This window comes from Pectinophora gossypiella, chromosome 29 (genome assembly GCF_024362695.1).
Source record: "Pectinophora gossypiella chromosome 29, ilPecGoss1.1, whole genome shotgun sequence".
NCBI lineage: Eukaryota > Metazoa > Arthropoda > Insecta > Lepidoptera > Gelechiidae > Pectinophora > Pectinophora gossypiella.
The window spans coordinates 3,121,633-3,137,960 of NC_065432.1; the positions used below are offsets into that span (position 1 = coordinate 3,121,633).

A 16,328-nucleotide genomic window follows, 5' to 3' on the forward strand; every position below is an offset into this window, starting at 1 on the left:
GCTTATTGTATAAGTAAGCAGGAATTGTTCGATGTATCAAGGTAAAACTCAAGGTTGCGATTTGTGGTACATGGTCTGATGAAGAATCCAGGCAGCTTTCAATGGCGAGAAAGTGAGATTGAACCCCTTTGTAGACGAAGAAGTCTAACAGATCCGGGATTTTGGTTGAGTCTGTTGGATAATGAGTAGCTTGTCCGGTCGACAGAATGTCGAATTGTTGTTGGCGTATGCTCTTGTATAACTGACGTCCCCTGGTGTTTGTAAGACGCGAGCCCCACATAGTGTGTTTAGCATTCCAGTCACCTCCTGCTATTACTCTATTGCCGAGTGTTTGAAAGAAACTATTAAAATCGTCTTCAATTGTTTCAGGATTTCTTTTCTGTTTTGGAGAACAATACACAGATGATATTGTAATAGAACTCTGTTTATCGTATATCAATATAGATGTCGCTTGTATTTTAGGAGTTCGGTACTCTGGTAGTGTATGGTGTTTCACATTTTGTTTGATGATTACTGCTGTGCCTGCATGTGCTGTGTTATCTGGATGATAAGTGGCATAGGTGTTATAACCATCGAGACGGAATGATACCTTAGCCGTAAGATGTGCCTCGGTAACCAGTAAGACATCTATATTGTGCATTTTTATAAATGCCTCCACTTCATGTTTCTTCCCAAGAAGGCCGTTAATGTTCCATGTAGCTATTTTAACTGCCATTTTAGTGGACCAATTTATTGACAATTGTTGTCAGGAGACCCATGAGGGTTCCCATTTGGTCAATGAGACGATCTAACTTTTCAGATTGTTTGGCTAAGATTAGTTCTAGGTTAGTTCCTGCTGTAATTTGAGCATATGTGATTTCAGGGTTTGCTGACGTCATACTTTTTTCATGTTGTATTTCTTTGTGGGGTAGGTCAGTTGTGGTGAAAGCATTCATCTCTTGCGTTTTGTTTTGTGATGTTACAGTACTCTGTGTAATTCTTGAATGGAATTTCCTCTTCTGTATTTCTTGGAATACTTTGCAGCCTTTGTAATTTGCAGCATGATCGCCTAGACATAGTGCACATTTAGCCGGCTGTTTTCTATCTTTTTTTGGGCAGTCGATTGTATTATGGTTTTCTGCGCACTTCACACATCTGTAGGGGCGCATACAGTAGTTTTTGGTGTGACCATATTGTTGGCAGCGTTTACACTGGGGAATTGTTTTCTTACGCTTGGGGTCTTCAATCGATATAGAAGTATGATAAATGTATCTCAGATTTTTTACTATCTCATTGTTAGGCCCGGGAGCAAGGTTGACAAACCAGGTTGAGAGAGGTGTCTTTTCGGAACCATGTCTAGCGTTTATTATTTCGCCAATTACAGTGTTTCCCGTATTTTCAATGGCCTCCTTTATAGCATCAGTTGGTGTAGAGTGGTGTAAGTTTTTAATTACAATCCTGTAGGGTCTGTCACTTTTAGGAATGAATGTATGGCCTATTAGTTGTTTTTCACGAACCACTTCCATAAGCTTTTTGTAGGCACTGGTATTAACAGTTGTAACACGTAATTGATTTTTCGTTACAATCTTGAATGAGTATTGGGATTGATCTAAGACATTTTCGATGACCTCCTTGAGTTTGGAGATGTTCTTTATTCCATACAGTACTATAGGTGGTGGTTTGTAAATTTTCGGAGCAATAGTTTCTGATTTTTCTGATATTTCATCTACGTTTAGTTGCGAAAAACGATTTTGAGTATTAAAACGATCAGTTGGCGGCGGTGTGGGGCTTGAGCGCATCCTTTTCCTTTGTCTGAGCACTGGTATTGTCTGCCAGTCATTTTCACCATCATCTATTTGATTATGCGGGTCTAGGTTTATTTTTCTATATGTTGGCAGTGGGAATTTATTCTTAGGTGTTAAATTTCCACTAGTGGCTTTTTCTTTGTCGGAATCCTGGCCAGCCACTTCCGACATTTTTTTTTTTGTAGGTTTTGGGAGTTTAATAGTTTCCTATAATGGCAACACTGATACAGATGTCAGTTGTCATTATGACAGATGAAAGTAAAAGAGATAGTCGAACGATTGGAAGATAAAATAAAATGAATGAGGGTAGATTTTGATTTTGACGCCGTTAGATTGTCACTCGCGGTATTCAATGCACTATTTTTGTTATTATTTGGGTGTTTCACGCGCGAATAACAATGTCACAGATTCCACAGTTTATGAATTGCACTTTAGTAATGTTTTGCAGTCACTTTATCACTGTTTAGACACAAAACTGAATAAAACTTCCAGAGCAGGTTTGCCTCTGTTAACACTTGACAGCTGAAGTGACGTGCAAAGACTATTTATGACTCAGATGGGCTCTTCTGATGCTGGGATGGGTGTTTTAACCTCTCATATGCCGAGATACCAGACACAATAGATTTTACATTGTGTCTGGTCGAGATCCGCGTTCCGGCGTTTAAGGGGTTAACCATTATACTACCGGGTCCTCCTGCTGTCCATGTGTAATTCTTTCGATCTGTGTATCATCATTAAGCCGACGCCGGCGCGATCTATCTAGAATATTATATGCTTATATTACTTTAGACCGAAAAGTCTACAGTTACATGTACGGTCACGAACATTAATATGTATACACTTTGGTACCATGTCACATTAACTTTTCCGTGTGATGCTCCCTAGCCGGACCACTATTTAGTACGCAATTGCGAATGAACTCAATACGCGCTACATAATGTCTACTTTCATCTGCATACCAAGAAAAAAATAGTACGGCAAAGAGTTAAAAGAAAAATGATATTATTTGTGGTGCGGCCAGAGAGCAATGCTCCCCAGCCGGACCACTGTGAATCTCAGAAATTACGTTATGTAGTCAAGCAATGAGGGTATGAAAAAATAGACCTAAAATTCTACTCCTTACGTTTTTACTCTGATCCTCGAATCTTGTCTAGATTAGAGTCAATTAAAAGTTGAATGTGGTCCGGCTGTAGAGGATTCTCTGCAGCCAACAAATTTTATGGTACAAAGCTTACCAGATTTATTTATGCATTGAAATAAAAGTATAACATTTCTACTTTCTACTGAAGTCACTTTTTTGGAATAAAACCTAACATTTATTTAATTATGATCAAAAGTAAGGTGTCCGGCCAATGATTATCTGATTTAAAAATATATTTTTCAGTTTATGAGACGATAAACATGTTTCACGTGTATTATCTGAATCTAAACAAAACATTTTACAATAAAGGTCTTACTACAACCCTTAGAAAGCCTTAGTTTTACTTAAAATAACAATTAATAATGTTAGGATACAAACATGTTCTAAACGCCTGACAAAATATTAATAGCTTTGCATTTTTATTTCGAAGCTTCCGATATCTGTTCGTCTGTCTGTATAACTGTCTGTAACCGGCCTCTGCAGACCAAACGGTGAGTGCTAGGAGACTAAACTTACAGAATAAGTGTTATGGTAACCGCTCTCATGGCAAAAGTAAAATTTTCGAATGTATCTATAAAAAAATCTATCTAATGTCTATGTAATATAGTGCTGTTGTAAATAACGATATTTTTCCAATACCGGCGCTAGTTACACATCCTCTTCCTTTTTATTCTCTGTTGTGATGATAACCATCTTTCCTTTTTGCCCCACTTATTCTAGTCTCACGATTTGTATTTCAATTGATATGTGTAGCCAGAAACGTTCTACGTAAGCTAGAAAGAGAAAAACCAGTCAAATGTGAGTCTACGCGGACAAAACCGCGGGCTTCAGCTAATTTTTATAGATACATTCGAAAATTTTACTTTTGCCATGAGAGCGGTTACCATAACACTTATTCTGTAAGTTTAGTCTCCTAGCACTCACCGTTTGGTCTGCAGAGGCCGGTTACAGACAGTTATACAGACAGACGAACAGATATCGGAAGCTTCGAAATAAAAATGCAAAGCTATTAATATTTTGTCAGGCGTTTAGAACATGTTTGTATCCTAACATTATTAATTGTTATTTTAAGTAAAACTAAGGCTTTCTAAGGGTTGTAGTAAGACCTTTATTGTAAAATGTTTTGTTTAGATTCAGATAATACACGTGAAACATGTTTATCGTCTCATAAACTGAAAAATATATTTTTAAATCAGATAATCATTGGCCGGACACCTTACTTTTGATCATAATTAAATAAATGTTAGGTTTTATTCCAAAAAAGTGACTTCAGTAGAAAGTAGAAATGTTATACTTTTATTTCAATGCATAAATAAATCTGGTAAGCTTTGTACCATAAAATTTGTTGGCTGCAGAGAATCCTCTACAGCCGGACCACATTCAACTTTTAATTGACTCTAATCTAGACAAGATTCGAGGATCAGAGTAAAAACGTAAGGAGTAGAATTTTAGGTCTATTTTTTCATACCCTCATTGCTTGACTACATAACGTAATTTCTGAGATTCACAGTGGTCCGGCTGGGGAGCATTGCTCTCTGGCCGCACCACAAATAATATCATTTTTCTTTTAACTCTTTGCCGTACTATTTTTTTCTTGGTATGCAGATGAAAGTAGACATTATGTAGCGCGTATTGAGTTCATTCGCAATTGCGTACTAAATAGTGGTCCGGCCAGGGAGCATCACACAACTTTTTGACAAATCGAACTGAAAGTCTCACTAAATGTCAAATATGTTAGTGCGACAGTTCTAAAGTGGGTACATTATATTGCTCATGTCTGTAGGTTTAAACTTGCAAAAAAAGGAAAGATGGCACCTTAGCAATTTTTTAATGATTTTATTTATGTTACGTAATGCTGCACCGACAAGAGCGTGGCTTTAAAATTTATGATGATGACGTAACCTGGAAAAAAATAAAGTTCCATACTAGTTGTCGCTTTTGTTCCATACGGATAGGATTCATTGTTCATCCATTAGGAGTACTACAATACAATACAATACAAAAACTCTTTATTGCACTTGAATCACATTAAAAAATAAAATAATAATAAAATGTTGAAAAATATAAGTACTTATAACTAGATAAACTATAATATATTAAAAACAATATATAGAAGACAATAAATAATGATTATAATAATATATAAATACGTAAATATATACATACATTACTATGGAAGAGAGGAAACCATGACAGTACTACAATACCTACTTTATAAAGAAGAAGATGTAAGAAGAATGTACTACCATCCTTTGTCTGCATAACATAGCACATAATAAAAAACTGAATGATTACTTGGCCAAAAACACAAAAAATATAATAATTAGGTACCAAAAATAACACTCACAATTCACAATATAATATTTATTTGTAAAATAAAATTTACAAAAAATATGGCTATTTTCCGATTTGGCTTATAATTAACAAATAATGATTAATAATATTAAATTACGTTACATTAGTACCCGTTTTAGTAAACATATAAGATAAATTTTATTAAATATATGTGTAAATTTTACGAATTTAAATAGATTTTTGTAAAGTTTCTTAGTCACACTGCATTTTGGGCATTTATTGTTTATTAAAAAACACCTTTTCTTGTGATTTCTTCCCTTCAGCCATAAGACCTTGTGAAATGATGTAGATTCAAAAATGTTAAATTGACCTTTAACAAGTTTATGATAATTATGTTGAATAAATGATTCTGATTTCTGATTATAGATGCCTCTGCATTATATTTTTGAATAATTATTCCAAATAATTATACCCAAGCAATGAGAAAATAGGTAATGATCATGTTGAATCAGTACAACGCCATCTACATTGTGTTCGGGGAATGAATCCTGGAAAGTATCTCATAAAATTAAAAAAGATTGTAATATTTTTATTGCTTTTAAAACAAGCCACTCTTCTAATGCTTTATTTTTTTGTTTTTAAAATATATCTGTCTACTTATACCTTACACCTACGGGAATGTTTTGAATTAGTCTTTAAACATAAGGTAACTTAAAAATAAATACGAATTATTACAGTTTGGAAAGAATATCACGGTATTTGATTAGTTAATTTAAATTGTTAAGCCATATGTCGCTTAAATAAAAAAAAAGAAAAGATCTTAGATTAAAGAAAAGGTTAACGTCGTGTCTTATAGGGAAGTCAAGGAATTGACCTTTGATGAGACTGGAATGGAAAATGCTGCACCGACAACAGCGTGGCTCTTAAATTGATGATGACGATTATGTTTCTTAAAACATAGTTGATTAGGATGATAGAAGGACAGATATATATAGTACATGCGCTTAGGGCGAAAGAGACGAGAAATTTGCCACTCTAATCATGCTACATCAGAGCTAATAGTCGTGGTATTACAGAATTTGGACCACAAATACCGTACCTAATTGAATAACTGGGTACCTGCCAACTTGCTAGAAAAATCTACTGCTGTTGTATAAAAAAATGCAATGTTACGTCATTCCTTTTTTCGCCTCCACATTCTTATTAATATACCCATGGTATAAGAAAACCAGATATGCTCAATCCTATGACAAGCCGCCATTGCTACTCCTTTGATGGCGTAAGCCATTGTGTTACCATTGTATTCGTATCTCCAATATTCCAAGGAAGTAAATTGTATTATTGAAAATTAAATGAAGATGAGACAGTATTCAAAAGTATAGCCCCTAATATTCTTTTCCAAACTGTAAATACTTACTCAACTAACTCTGCATTTTGACATATCACAATATGTGTCGGTTCCCATAGTAATTATTATCTTTTGACTGTGTCGACTTGACAAGTTGACGTGGAATGCTGGTTCGATTCCAAAGATTTAAGCAACAAAAGGTGACATTCACTTTTTCTCTTATTATTTAATTCTTATTATTAAACTGTAATTAAAAAAAAAGAATAGAATACATGAAACAGTAGGACTAGGGCCCTGTGCTGGGAGGTTTTCTGGCCATGTCTTTCCCTCAGCGTTACAGATTCCGATGTGGCAGTAGTTTTACAGCTAGTTACATAATATGTAATTTAATTTTTTGACGTTCAAAAAGCGCTAACTTTGTAAGCCAATTTTGAAAAATAAATAGTTTCGATTTTTTTTTAATTTACATAATACATAAGGTGGCATCCAAGTTGTTTGTAAATGTTTGTTTCCTGGCCGTCCAAATTGTACTGTATTCATGTGTTATGTCTGATTGATGAAATTTAGTTCTTTGCAATAAAGTATATTTGATTTGATTGGTTTGACTATATCCCAATGGGGTGGTAAAGGATGTACCCCTGAGATCCATCGCAAGATGAACTAAGTACCCACACCTCACCGAGCTTTCTGTTAGACCAACGTGATAGGTGAGCCGTATCGCCGTCTATAATGGTCTAGACAATTGTGTTATTGAAAATTGCACTTGAGATAAATTAATAACTCATTGGTGCAAGTCAATGGGTTCGAACCGGCGCTGAAGCAAGCCGGTGCACCACAAGACCATAATGACTATTATATTTATTGAGGATAATCCACAATAATAAACATAAGTGAAATATTAAGCATGTTGATTTTGAAGGCATTTCCACCAACATTCTCTGTTAACTTGTCAACTCTCTTTCTCCTCTAACTCAAATTCCTAGAAGTAGACGTGGTGTACGGCAGTTCCCTTGACTCCCGTCGTCTCTTGACACACCAATATATTAAGAAGACAATTAAAGCAATGATTGCTATTAGTAAAAATACGCCGAGCACGATGGACGCTATTGCGGCTTCGCTCAGGTAACCTGAAACAAAATGTCTTTATTAGTGTTGTGGTGTGGCAACAGCTTCCGTGGTACTGTGGTTGAGCGCTGGTTGTGTAGTAGTAGCTGGTTGCTGGTTGTGTAGTAGTAGCTGGTTAAGCGACAACCTCTTCGCGAGATCCGGCTATGAAGTTGTTGTGGCTAAAGAGTTGCTGTGGCCACAAAGTTCCTGTGACCACAAAGTTGCTGTGACCACAAAGTTGATGTGACCACAAAGTTGGTGTGACCACAAAGTTGATGTGGCCACAAAGTTGCTGTGACCACAAAATTGCTGTGAGCATAAATTTGCTGTGGCCACAAAGTTGCTGTGACCACAAATTTTCTGTGCCCACAAAGTTGCTGTGACCACAAAGTTGCTGTGGCCACAAAGCTGCTGTGACCATAAAGTTGCTGTGGCCACAAAGCTGCTGTGACCACAAAGTTGCTGTGGCCACAAAGTTGCTGTGACCACAAAGTTGTTGTGACCACAAAATTGCTGTGAGCATAAATTTGCTGTGACCACAAAATTTCTGTGACCACAAAGTTGCTGTGACCACAAATTTTCTGTGGCCACAAAGTTGCTGTGACCACAAAGTTGTTGTGGCCTTAACAATTACTCACTGGATATATCAATGAGGTAGCTGTTGGCGTTGCCGTGGGCGTCGACCGCCGTGACCACGACCCTGGGCGCGCAGCAGGTGGCGCGGTAGACCGCGACCACCTCCTCGCGGGAGCCGGCCACGAAGTTGCTGTCGTAGAGGACGCCCACGGGTGACGATGAGAGGCGGAGGAGACCTGGACAGAACAAGGTTTCTTGATTAGCAAAATCGTTGGCTTGACTGCATACATCCATGCATATACGTTTATGTTCTAAATACCGTACCTCCGACAGTGTCCCTGGCAATGACGGTAGCCGACCAGGCGTGCTGGGCGCAGTCGTCCCCTAACCGCCCGATGCAGGAGCCCTGGAAATTATGGCGGAGCTCCGGCGCCCACACGTCCACTTGGCTCTGACCAGAGTTGATCACGTACACGTAAGCTGAGATGGACACAGGTTCGAATCCTGCTGGGGAAAAACGGGACATTAAATAGATATTGTGCTGCATCACATCCTGGACACTCCATAGAAATATCTCATGTGTGCCGCCTAACGCATAAGTGCGAGGAAGACAGATAGTCCGCGCGCTCTTCCTTAAGGGCTTATTACACCAATGGCATAAGAAAACCAGGTACCTATGCACAAAAGTGACAGCTAACATTTCAAGGTTAGCCCAGCTGACGTCATCCCACCCTGCGTTGCCATTTCGGTAAATATAAATTACCCACGACCAATGTTTTTAATTTGCTTTGCAAGAAAATTTTGAACTTTTAGTAAAAGATTTACTTACAGTTACTCACTTAACGAAACTGCTTATAGTCTAGAGGACTGATTGTAGTTTAAACCAAGAAAAAAAAATATATGTGACAAGTAATAGTAATTAAATACATTAGTCAACAATTCACTTAATTTTCAATAATAAAATTTACGTCCTTGGAATGTTGGAGATACCGATTTAACGGTAACACTTACGTCATCAATGGGCTAGCAATGGCGGCTTGCCATAGGATTGGGCATACCTGGTTTTGTTATGCCATGCGGCCATTCAGGTTAAAGTAAGACCCAGAGGGGGTGAAGTCGGCGCTTGATACGAATTCGCACGGGGCGGACAATACTGTCTTCACCATAAGGGCACACGGGGCCCGTGCCCAGGGCCCCCATTCTCTGGGCGCCCCGAAGGATCCACAATTTCTCTCACACATTTATTCTCAAAACATTTTTGTCGGGCACATTACACTTTTTTCACAAATCAGGAATCTTAGCAGTAGGTTAGATTTACAAGGCATATCATATACATTATATTATCGATGACTGCAACTTTTCCAAAAAACAAAAAACCTATGCTGTATTTGATTACCTATAAATGAGTTCATAAGTACTTAGTAAAAAATGTAAGTGTTTTCCTTTTTTACTTTCCAATTCGCTTTCTTTACTTTCAAAAAGGGCCCCAAATTCTTGTGTGTCCAAGGACCCCAGCCTTTTTTTTTTGGTAACGAAGGGGAAATCCTCATGGATACCTCGCCACCCGGGGGAGTGACGAGGTTATGTCGGACTCCTACCGACTAAAACCCCTCCGATGGCCCTCTGCGGTGCATGTCGGGGAGCTCCGGGATCTCTGTCGAACGCACCGGTGCTCCCCTCGCACTTGCTTTCACTAAAGCGCGTCCCGGGATAGATCCCCACCCCTACGCCATCCCAGTTTTACGGCGATGCGAGGCCATATCGCATTGCCGTCCATCCCGGAGATCGTGTGTTGAGTGGTTCGGGCCCCCGCCCTTATCACTCACGATCCCCAGTGTCCCCTTTCAGTCGCCTCTTACGACAGGCAGGGGGTACCGTAGCCCTATTCTTGCGCCCGGAACTACAGGGCGGAAGGACCCCAGCCTAGTTTAAGACTGCGCTGGGGGCGGAGAGTTACCTTTACTCTCTCACTCTTCTCTTCTCTTTTCTTTTTCTTTTTTTCTTCTCTCTCTCTTGTTTTAGTGGAAATTTGATATGATGTTGTTGTCTTTTTTTTGTGTGGCGTCCTTTTATAATAAACTTTTTCTATTCTATTCTACTCAGTAACCCGGACCTCAGAGCCCATATGAGTGTACAATAATTACCTTGTGGTGTGGCAGTGAAGGTGATCAGGTCCCTGGCGCCGGGCTGGGCGTTAGCCGTGATGCCCACGTTGACGATCACGTTGGCTGTCTGCCCCGAATTGATCCATTGGCTGCGGGAGAAGTATACTGTGGCAATAGTTGAACGGTATATCCACTACACGGGTTGTGAGAAGCTGCAGTAGACTCATGTTTAGGACTATTCTTCTTCTATCGTGTGGATTGTGAGGTGGATCACCAACCTCGTCAACCACCAGGGTTATTATTGAGCCGCCAAAGGCCTCTGACATGGCTCATGTAACGACTACTTACTTACGTAAGTAGTAACCGGGACCGGTGCCTTCCGAAGCACGGATCATCTTACTTTTTGGACAACCAGGTGATCAGACTGTGATGTCGTAACCAAACTAGGGAATCTTAAAGTGATTTTTGTGATATGTCCCCACGGGGATTCGAACCCGGGCCCTCCGGATCATGAGCCCAACGGTCAACCACTGGACCACGGAAGACTATTATTGATTATATTTCAATAAGATAACATTTTACAATCGTCTCAATCCGCCGTAAGAATTACATCTGTCAAAGTACGTAAGCTAGAGTTGTGACGTTTATAAGCACAGTGATGTGTCAGTCGATGTTAGGTCGATTGATTATTTTCTATCTATCAATACATACATAAACTCACGCCCATTTCCCACCGGGGTAAGCAGAGACTACCGAATTCCATTTGCTAGAAGGACGTACATTACATAATTACGGACGTACAGTACAGGCACCCACAAAACAACTCTAAAAAAGCTAGAAGTAGCTCAACGTGCGATATTAAAGGTTTCAACCTTTCGACCCTTCTTGTACCCAACGTCTAAACTCTATGAAAAATGTAAAGTTTTAACAGTTCGTCAATTATTCATTGCAAATACTATCCTCAAAAGACACTCGCAAATAACCTATGAGCCTACCTTCACTCAAAATATGAGAAGACATGACCTGGTCTGTCCTACAAGATTATTTAAAACAGCTTTTTCAAAAAGATTCTATGACTTTCTAGGATCTTACCTTTATAACAAATGTAACAAAGATAATAATATTTACCCATTAAACATTTACCAATGTAAAAAATCAGTAGCTGTATGGTTACAGAATTTTAATTATGACGAAACAGAGAATCTATTAGACATAATTAAATAGAAGTGAGACGCACACACGCACACACGCAGGCATACACACACACACACACGCACGCACGCACGCACGCATACACACACACACACACACACGCACGCACGCACGCACGCACGCACCAACATACACATACAAGCATTTATAGATTTGATATTTTCTTTTTAAGAAACATTTTATGATTTAGTTTAACAATTTAAAAAAAAAACTTTATTTTTTATATTTTGTTATTTTTTCTTGACCATGACTTTTTGGGGGTGGAGGCCTGGAGTCCTAAAACACAGGGTATCCTACTTTAGGCTCCAGCCTCTACAAATATTGTATTTTTGCATGTATTTATGTATCCATGTGTTTTATTATTTGTAGAGGAAATAAAGATTTTACTTTTACTTTACTTTGACCAAATTGGAGATGTCCTTAGGAAAGGTTCAGTACGATCTACTCTGAACCGGTGTGCGTGTATGAAACGATTAATGAATGTGAAGGAAGCAAGAGAAATATGTCAGGATAGAATGAAACGTTCATTATGTTAAAATTGACGATTCAATTTATACCTATGTCACCATAAAGGTATTTTCGAATTTGTACTTCTCATGAATTTTATGTTTGCTCAAACTTGTATGGCGCGCACTTTCAATCTCTTTCTTCTGTTCCATGACCATAACATCAGTTTTTTTTTTAAAGTATACTTACCGAGTCGGGCTTATCCCTCTTAGAAATCTCAACTCCCCAACCGCTTGGAACACAAAGAGTACTGACTGGTCCCTGAAGTTGGTGACTTCGAAATGTAACTGAAAATAAGTGTGTTTAAAAAAACATTTAATAGTAACATTAAGCTTACGAGCCGTGGTAGCCCAGTTGGTAGAACGCTTGCCTCTCACTTTATGGTCGCAGGTTCGAATCCAACACAGGCCTGACCAATATTGTCGAATTTGTTTTTGGATCATAAATGATTGTCACATGCTCAGCGGTGAAGGAAAACATCGTGAGGAAACCCACATTCCCGAGAAATGCGTTTTCGGAGGTAAGTCACCTAACGTGTGTTGGGCTGGTTTTCCTTTCGCCTCGCTTCGGTTGGAAGGTCAGACAGGCAGTCGCTTCTGTAAAAAACCGGACCTGTCAAATCTTCAGGGCCGATACTATTTAGTTTGCCATCGACACGATAAGAAGAAGAGTTTAAAAACTAAAACCCAAGTACGGACGAATTACTATCTAAAAGGCATGAAACAAGAAAATAGGTATATTTCTCTGAAATTCTAAAATTGATTTTTAGAAGATAGACAGACTGAGAGCAGGATGGCCGAGTGTAGGAATGTAGGCTGTGTGAAACGTAACGTAAAGGTGTGTGAAAGAGAGAGCGAGGAGTGAGCGAGAGAGTAGAGAAGATTGCGGAATGTCAGGGAAATGGCGGACGGTTTTTTTAACCCCCGACGCAAAAACGACGGGGTGTTATAAGTTTGACGTAAATGTGTATGTGTCTGTCTGTGGCATCGTAGCTCCGAAACGGATGATCCGATTTTAATGCGTTTTTTTTTGTTTGAAAGGTATATCAGTCGAGAGTGTTCTTAGCTATGTTTGGTGGAAATCGGTTCAGGTCTTCAAGGTCATCAGGTCGTTTGTTAAGTGTGATAGGAATGTTACACGCTCAGTTTGCTTGCAAGCATATGTGGGATAAGTTATTTTTTGCTTTTTATAGGGTTTAGCATTTTTAACCTTTTGTCATAATAATTGAGTACTTTGTTTTGGTCGGGGGTTTTTAAAATTTTTAATTTAATGTTATTAAAGAGGAAAACGTAGAAAATTATAAAACGTTACTAAATAAACAAAGGTAAACAAATTTAATCGTTTCCTTCATGCCTTATCCCACAATTTTTTATTACCACGAATGTCATCATCATCACCAGCCCATTAACGTCCCCACTGCGGGGCACAGGCCTTCCCTATGGATAGATAGGGAGATCGGGCCTTAAACCACCTTCCGAAGCACGGAGGAGCTCGAGATGAAAACCTTTGTTTTTTTGTGGTCACCCGTCATAGGATGCGAAAGTTGCTTAACTTCAACAATCGCAGACCGAGCGCGTTTACCGCTGCGCCACCGAGCTCCTCACCACGAATATATTTACCTGTAAACTGTCTCCTGGGGCTCCATACAGCCGTGTTCCCAGGCCGATTTGAACTGCAGTTAGAAGGGACCCCCTTTGGTTCACCACCTTAAATTAAAAAAAAAATAGAAGGAAAGCAAAGAACTGACACCTGGGTTGCTGAGGTTAGTACACCACCTCACAACCCACACGATAGAAGATTAAAAAAGTAAAGAAATAACCTTTTTTTTAAAAGGTATTTTTATGTTGCAATTGTCAACAGTAACGTCTTTGCATACCTGTTTTGTTTTATTTTTTGACATGACTTGCATACCTGAGAAATAGCTCGATTGAAGGGTAGAACAGTGCTCTCATTGTATTGAAGCTTCTCGTTATAAACCTTGGAGCTGATGTCTTCAATTATCTCCAAGTCGTTGATGAAGTCTGCGAAGCCGATAGAGGCAGACGCCGACCTGCCCATTCTGACCTCCTGCTGGTTCAGTGGGCCTGATAGCCGCACGAACGGTTCACCTGGAACGGAGTTCAACATGATAAGCTTGCTCGGTCGTAGACAACATACATAAACAGCCTGTATACGTCCCACTGCTGGGCACAGGCCTCCCCTCAATCAACCGGAGGGGGTATGGAGCATACTCCACCACGCTGCTCCAATGCAGGGAAGCCATTCAAAAAAAGAAAAAAAGGGTACCTTTGACGTCTCTGCCAACGATCTTAGCGTAGACCCGGGACCCTTTGACGCTGGGCAGGTTAACACTAGCCACTAATTCAGCTGGGGGACTCTCCAGAGGCATATTCTGGCCGTCAGACACTATCGGCTGGTAGCTGGAACATGGAATCAAAATCAAATCAAATCAAATCAAATATACTTTATTGCACAGAACTAGAATTTCAACAATCAGACATAACACATGAATACAGTACAATTTGGGCGGCCTTATTGCTCTAGAGCAAAATCATTTATTCAACGTAAATATCATGGATAGACTTGTTGAAGGTCAATGTAACACTTTTGAATTTCCGTCATTTCGCAAGGTGTTATGGCTGAGGAGAAGAAATGACAAGAAACTGCAACAGCAACACATCTTTTAAATCAATGGGGCTATACATTACAAGTTATTTAATAACTAGAGGAACACATTCAATACCAGACATTTTTATCATTTAGGTAATCATTAATCTTATAATAAGCTTTTTTACATAAAGTAAGCTTCAGATGAGCTTTAAATTTATTTTCTCATCATCAATTTAAGAGCCACGCTCTTGTCGGTGCAGCATTTTCCTCCATGCTACTTTTTTAGGGAAAAATAGGGCAGTGGTTTCCCTCTTGCCTTCCGCCCCGCAGTACTCTGTCTGACGCAAGTGGGATGGCGCCCAGAGTAGTCTATTACAAAGCCATACTAGGACTCCTGTCCTCCGCCTCTGAATAATACTGACAGTTACTGCTGCCCTCCGTCAGGGTCCAGGTTACGGTCCCTGTGACTTGTCCCTACCGTCCTGCATTGCCGTAAACAAATTGAAAATATTATCTGGTATTTTATTGTAAAAACGTATACATAACCCCAAAAAAGAAGAATTTAATTTACTTAATCTAGAATTTTGAATAGCATTAACTTTCAGATTTATAATATTAGTATAGATTTAAGTACCTGAACGGTAGGGCAGCCAGCTCGGTACCATACTCATCGATGAGAACTGTTTCCCTCACGCTGGCTACCGGACCTATCACTCGGATCTTCAGCATTTCTGGAAGTAAATAAAAATGAAATGAAAAAAAAAATAAAAAAAAAATGAAAAAAAAAATGAAAAAAATGAATGATGATGATGAATGAAATGAAATGATGATTGAAATGATTATATTAGAATAGAATACAAATCATTTAACAATAGGTATAGGCACACACACGGATTAGAAGAAGGTCTTTTACGGAAGCGACTGCCAGTCTGACCTTCCAACCCGCGAAGGGGAAACCAGCCCAATACAGGTTAGGTCACATACCTCCGAAATGCATTTCTCGGGAATGTGCGTTTTCCGTCACCGTTGACCACGCGATAATCATTTATGATCCAAACATGAATTCGAAAACAAATTCGACTGGATTCGAACCTGCGACCTCAAAGTGAGAGGCAAGCGTGAGAGTTACCGTTCTATACGTTGTATTATTAGTAGTTCTATGCCCTAAGACCACAGGAAGAGCAAAGACGTCACTACATGGCCCTATGGCTGCTGTGTTATCTATGGCCGATAGCCTATGACACTATGTCGTCTTCCTCATTCTAAGACGTAACTTGCAACGTTAATCAGTTGACTCTATTGATCTGTTGTTTCCTATTTGTTGATCGGATTTCTGATGACGTCTACGTCCATATTCATCACTACACAGTATAAAACAAAGTCGCTTTTTCTGTCCCTATAACCCTATGTACAGTCGTGAGCAATATCATGTACCCACTTCAGGACTCTGTCGCACTAACATATTTGACATTTAGTGAGACTTACAGTTCAATTTGTCAAAAAAGTTAATGTGACATGGTACAGTCATGAGCAATATAATGTACCCACTTTAAGACTCTGTCGCACTAACATATTTGACATTTAGTGAGACTTACAGTTCAATTTGTCAAAAAAGTTAATGTGATATGGTACAGTCATGAGCA

The 16,328-nt window shown here is 39.1% G+C and overlaps 2 protein-coding genes across 5 annotated transcripts in view; one reads left to right on the top strand and one right to left on the bottom strand.

Annotated features, from left to right (window-relative positions):
• The window catches only part of LOC126379349 (uncharacterized), a 113,982-nt gene that overhangs the window by 4,224 nt on the left and 93,430 nt on the right, over positions 1-16,328 (top strand). The window lies entirely within an intron of this gene.
• LOC126379383 (uncharacterized) overlaps positions 5,275-16,328 on the bottom strand; it is a 53,158-nt gene continuing 42,104 nt past the window's right edge. For 3 of the 4 annotated variants that reach the window (XM_050028117.1, XM_050028116.1, XM_050028114.1), the window contains exons 12-20: positions 15,320-15,416; positions 14,362-14,495; positions 13,987-14,183; positions 13,695-13,781; positions 12,265-12,362; positions 10,396-10,505; positions 8,576-8,758; positions 8,314-8,487; positions 5,275-7,695 (exon numbers count right to left, since the gene is read on the bottom strand). In XM_050028117.1, coding sequence (XP_049884074.1) covers positions 7,535-7,695; positions 8,314-8,487; positions 8,576-8,758; positions 10,396-10,505; positions 12,265-12,362; positions 13,695-13,781; positions 13,987-14,183; positions 14,362-14,495; positions 15,320-15,416 — 1,241 coding nt within the window. In that variant the 3' untranslated portion in view covers positions 5,275-7,534. The remainder of the gene's footprint in view (positions 7,696-8,313; positions 8,488-8,575; positions 8,759-10,395; positions 10,506-12,264; positions 12,363-13,694; positions 13,782-13,986; positions 14,184-14,361; positions 14,496-15,319; positions 15,417-16,328) is intronic. The other variant, XM_050028115.1, reaches the window with a different exon arrangement.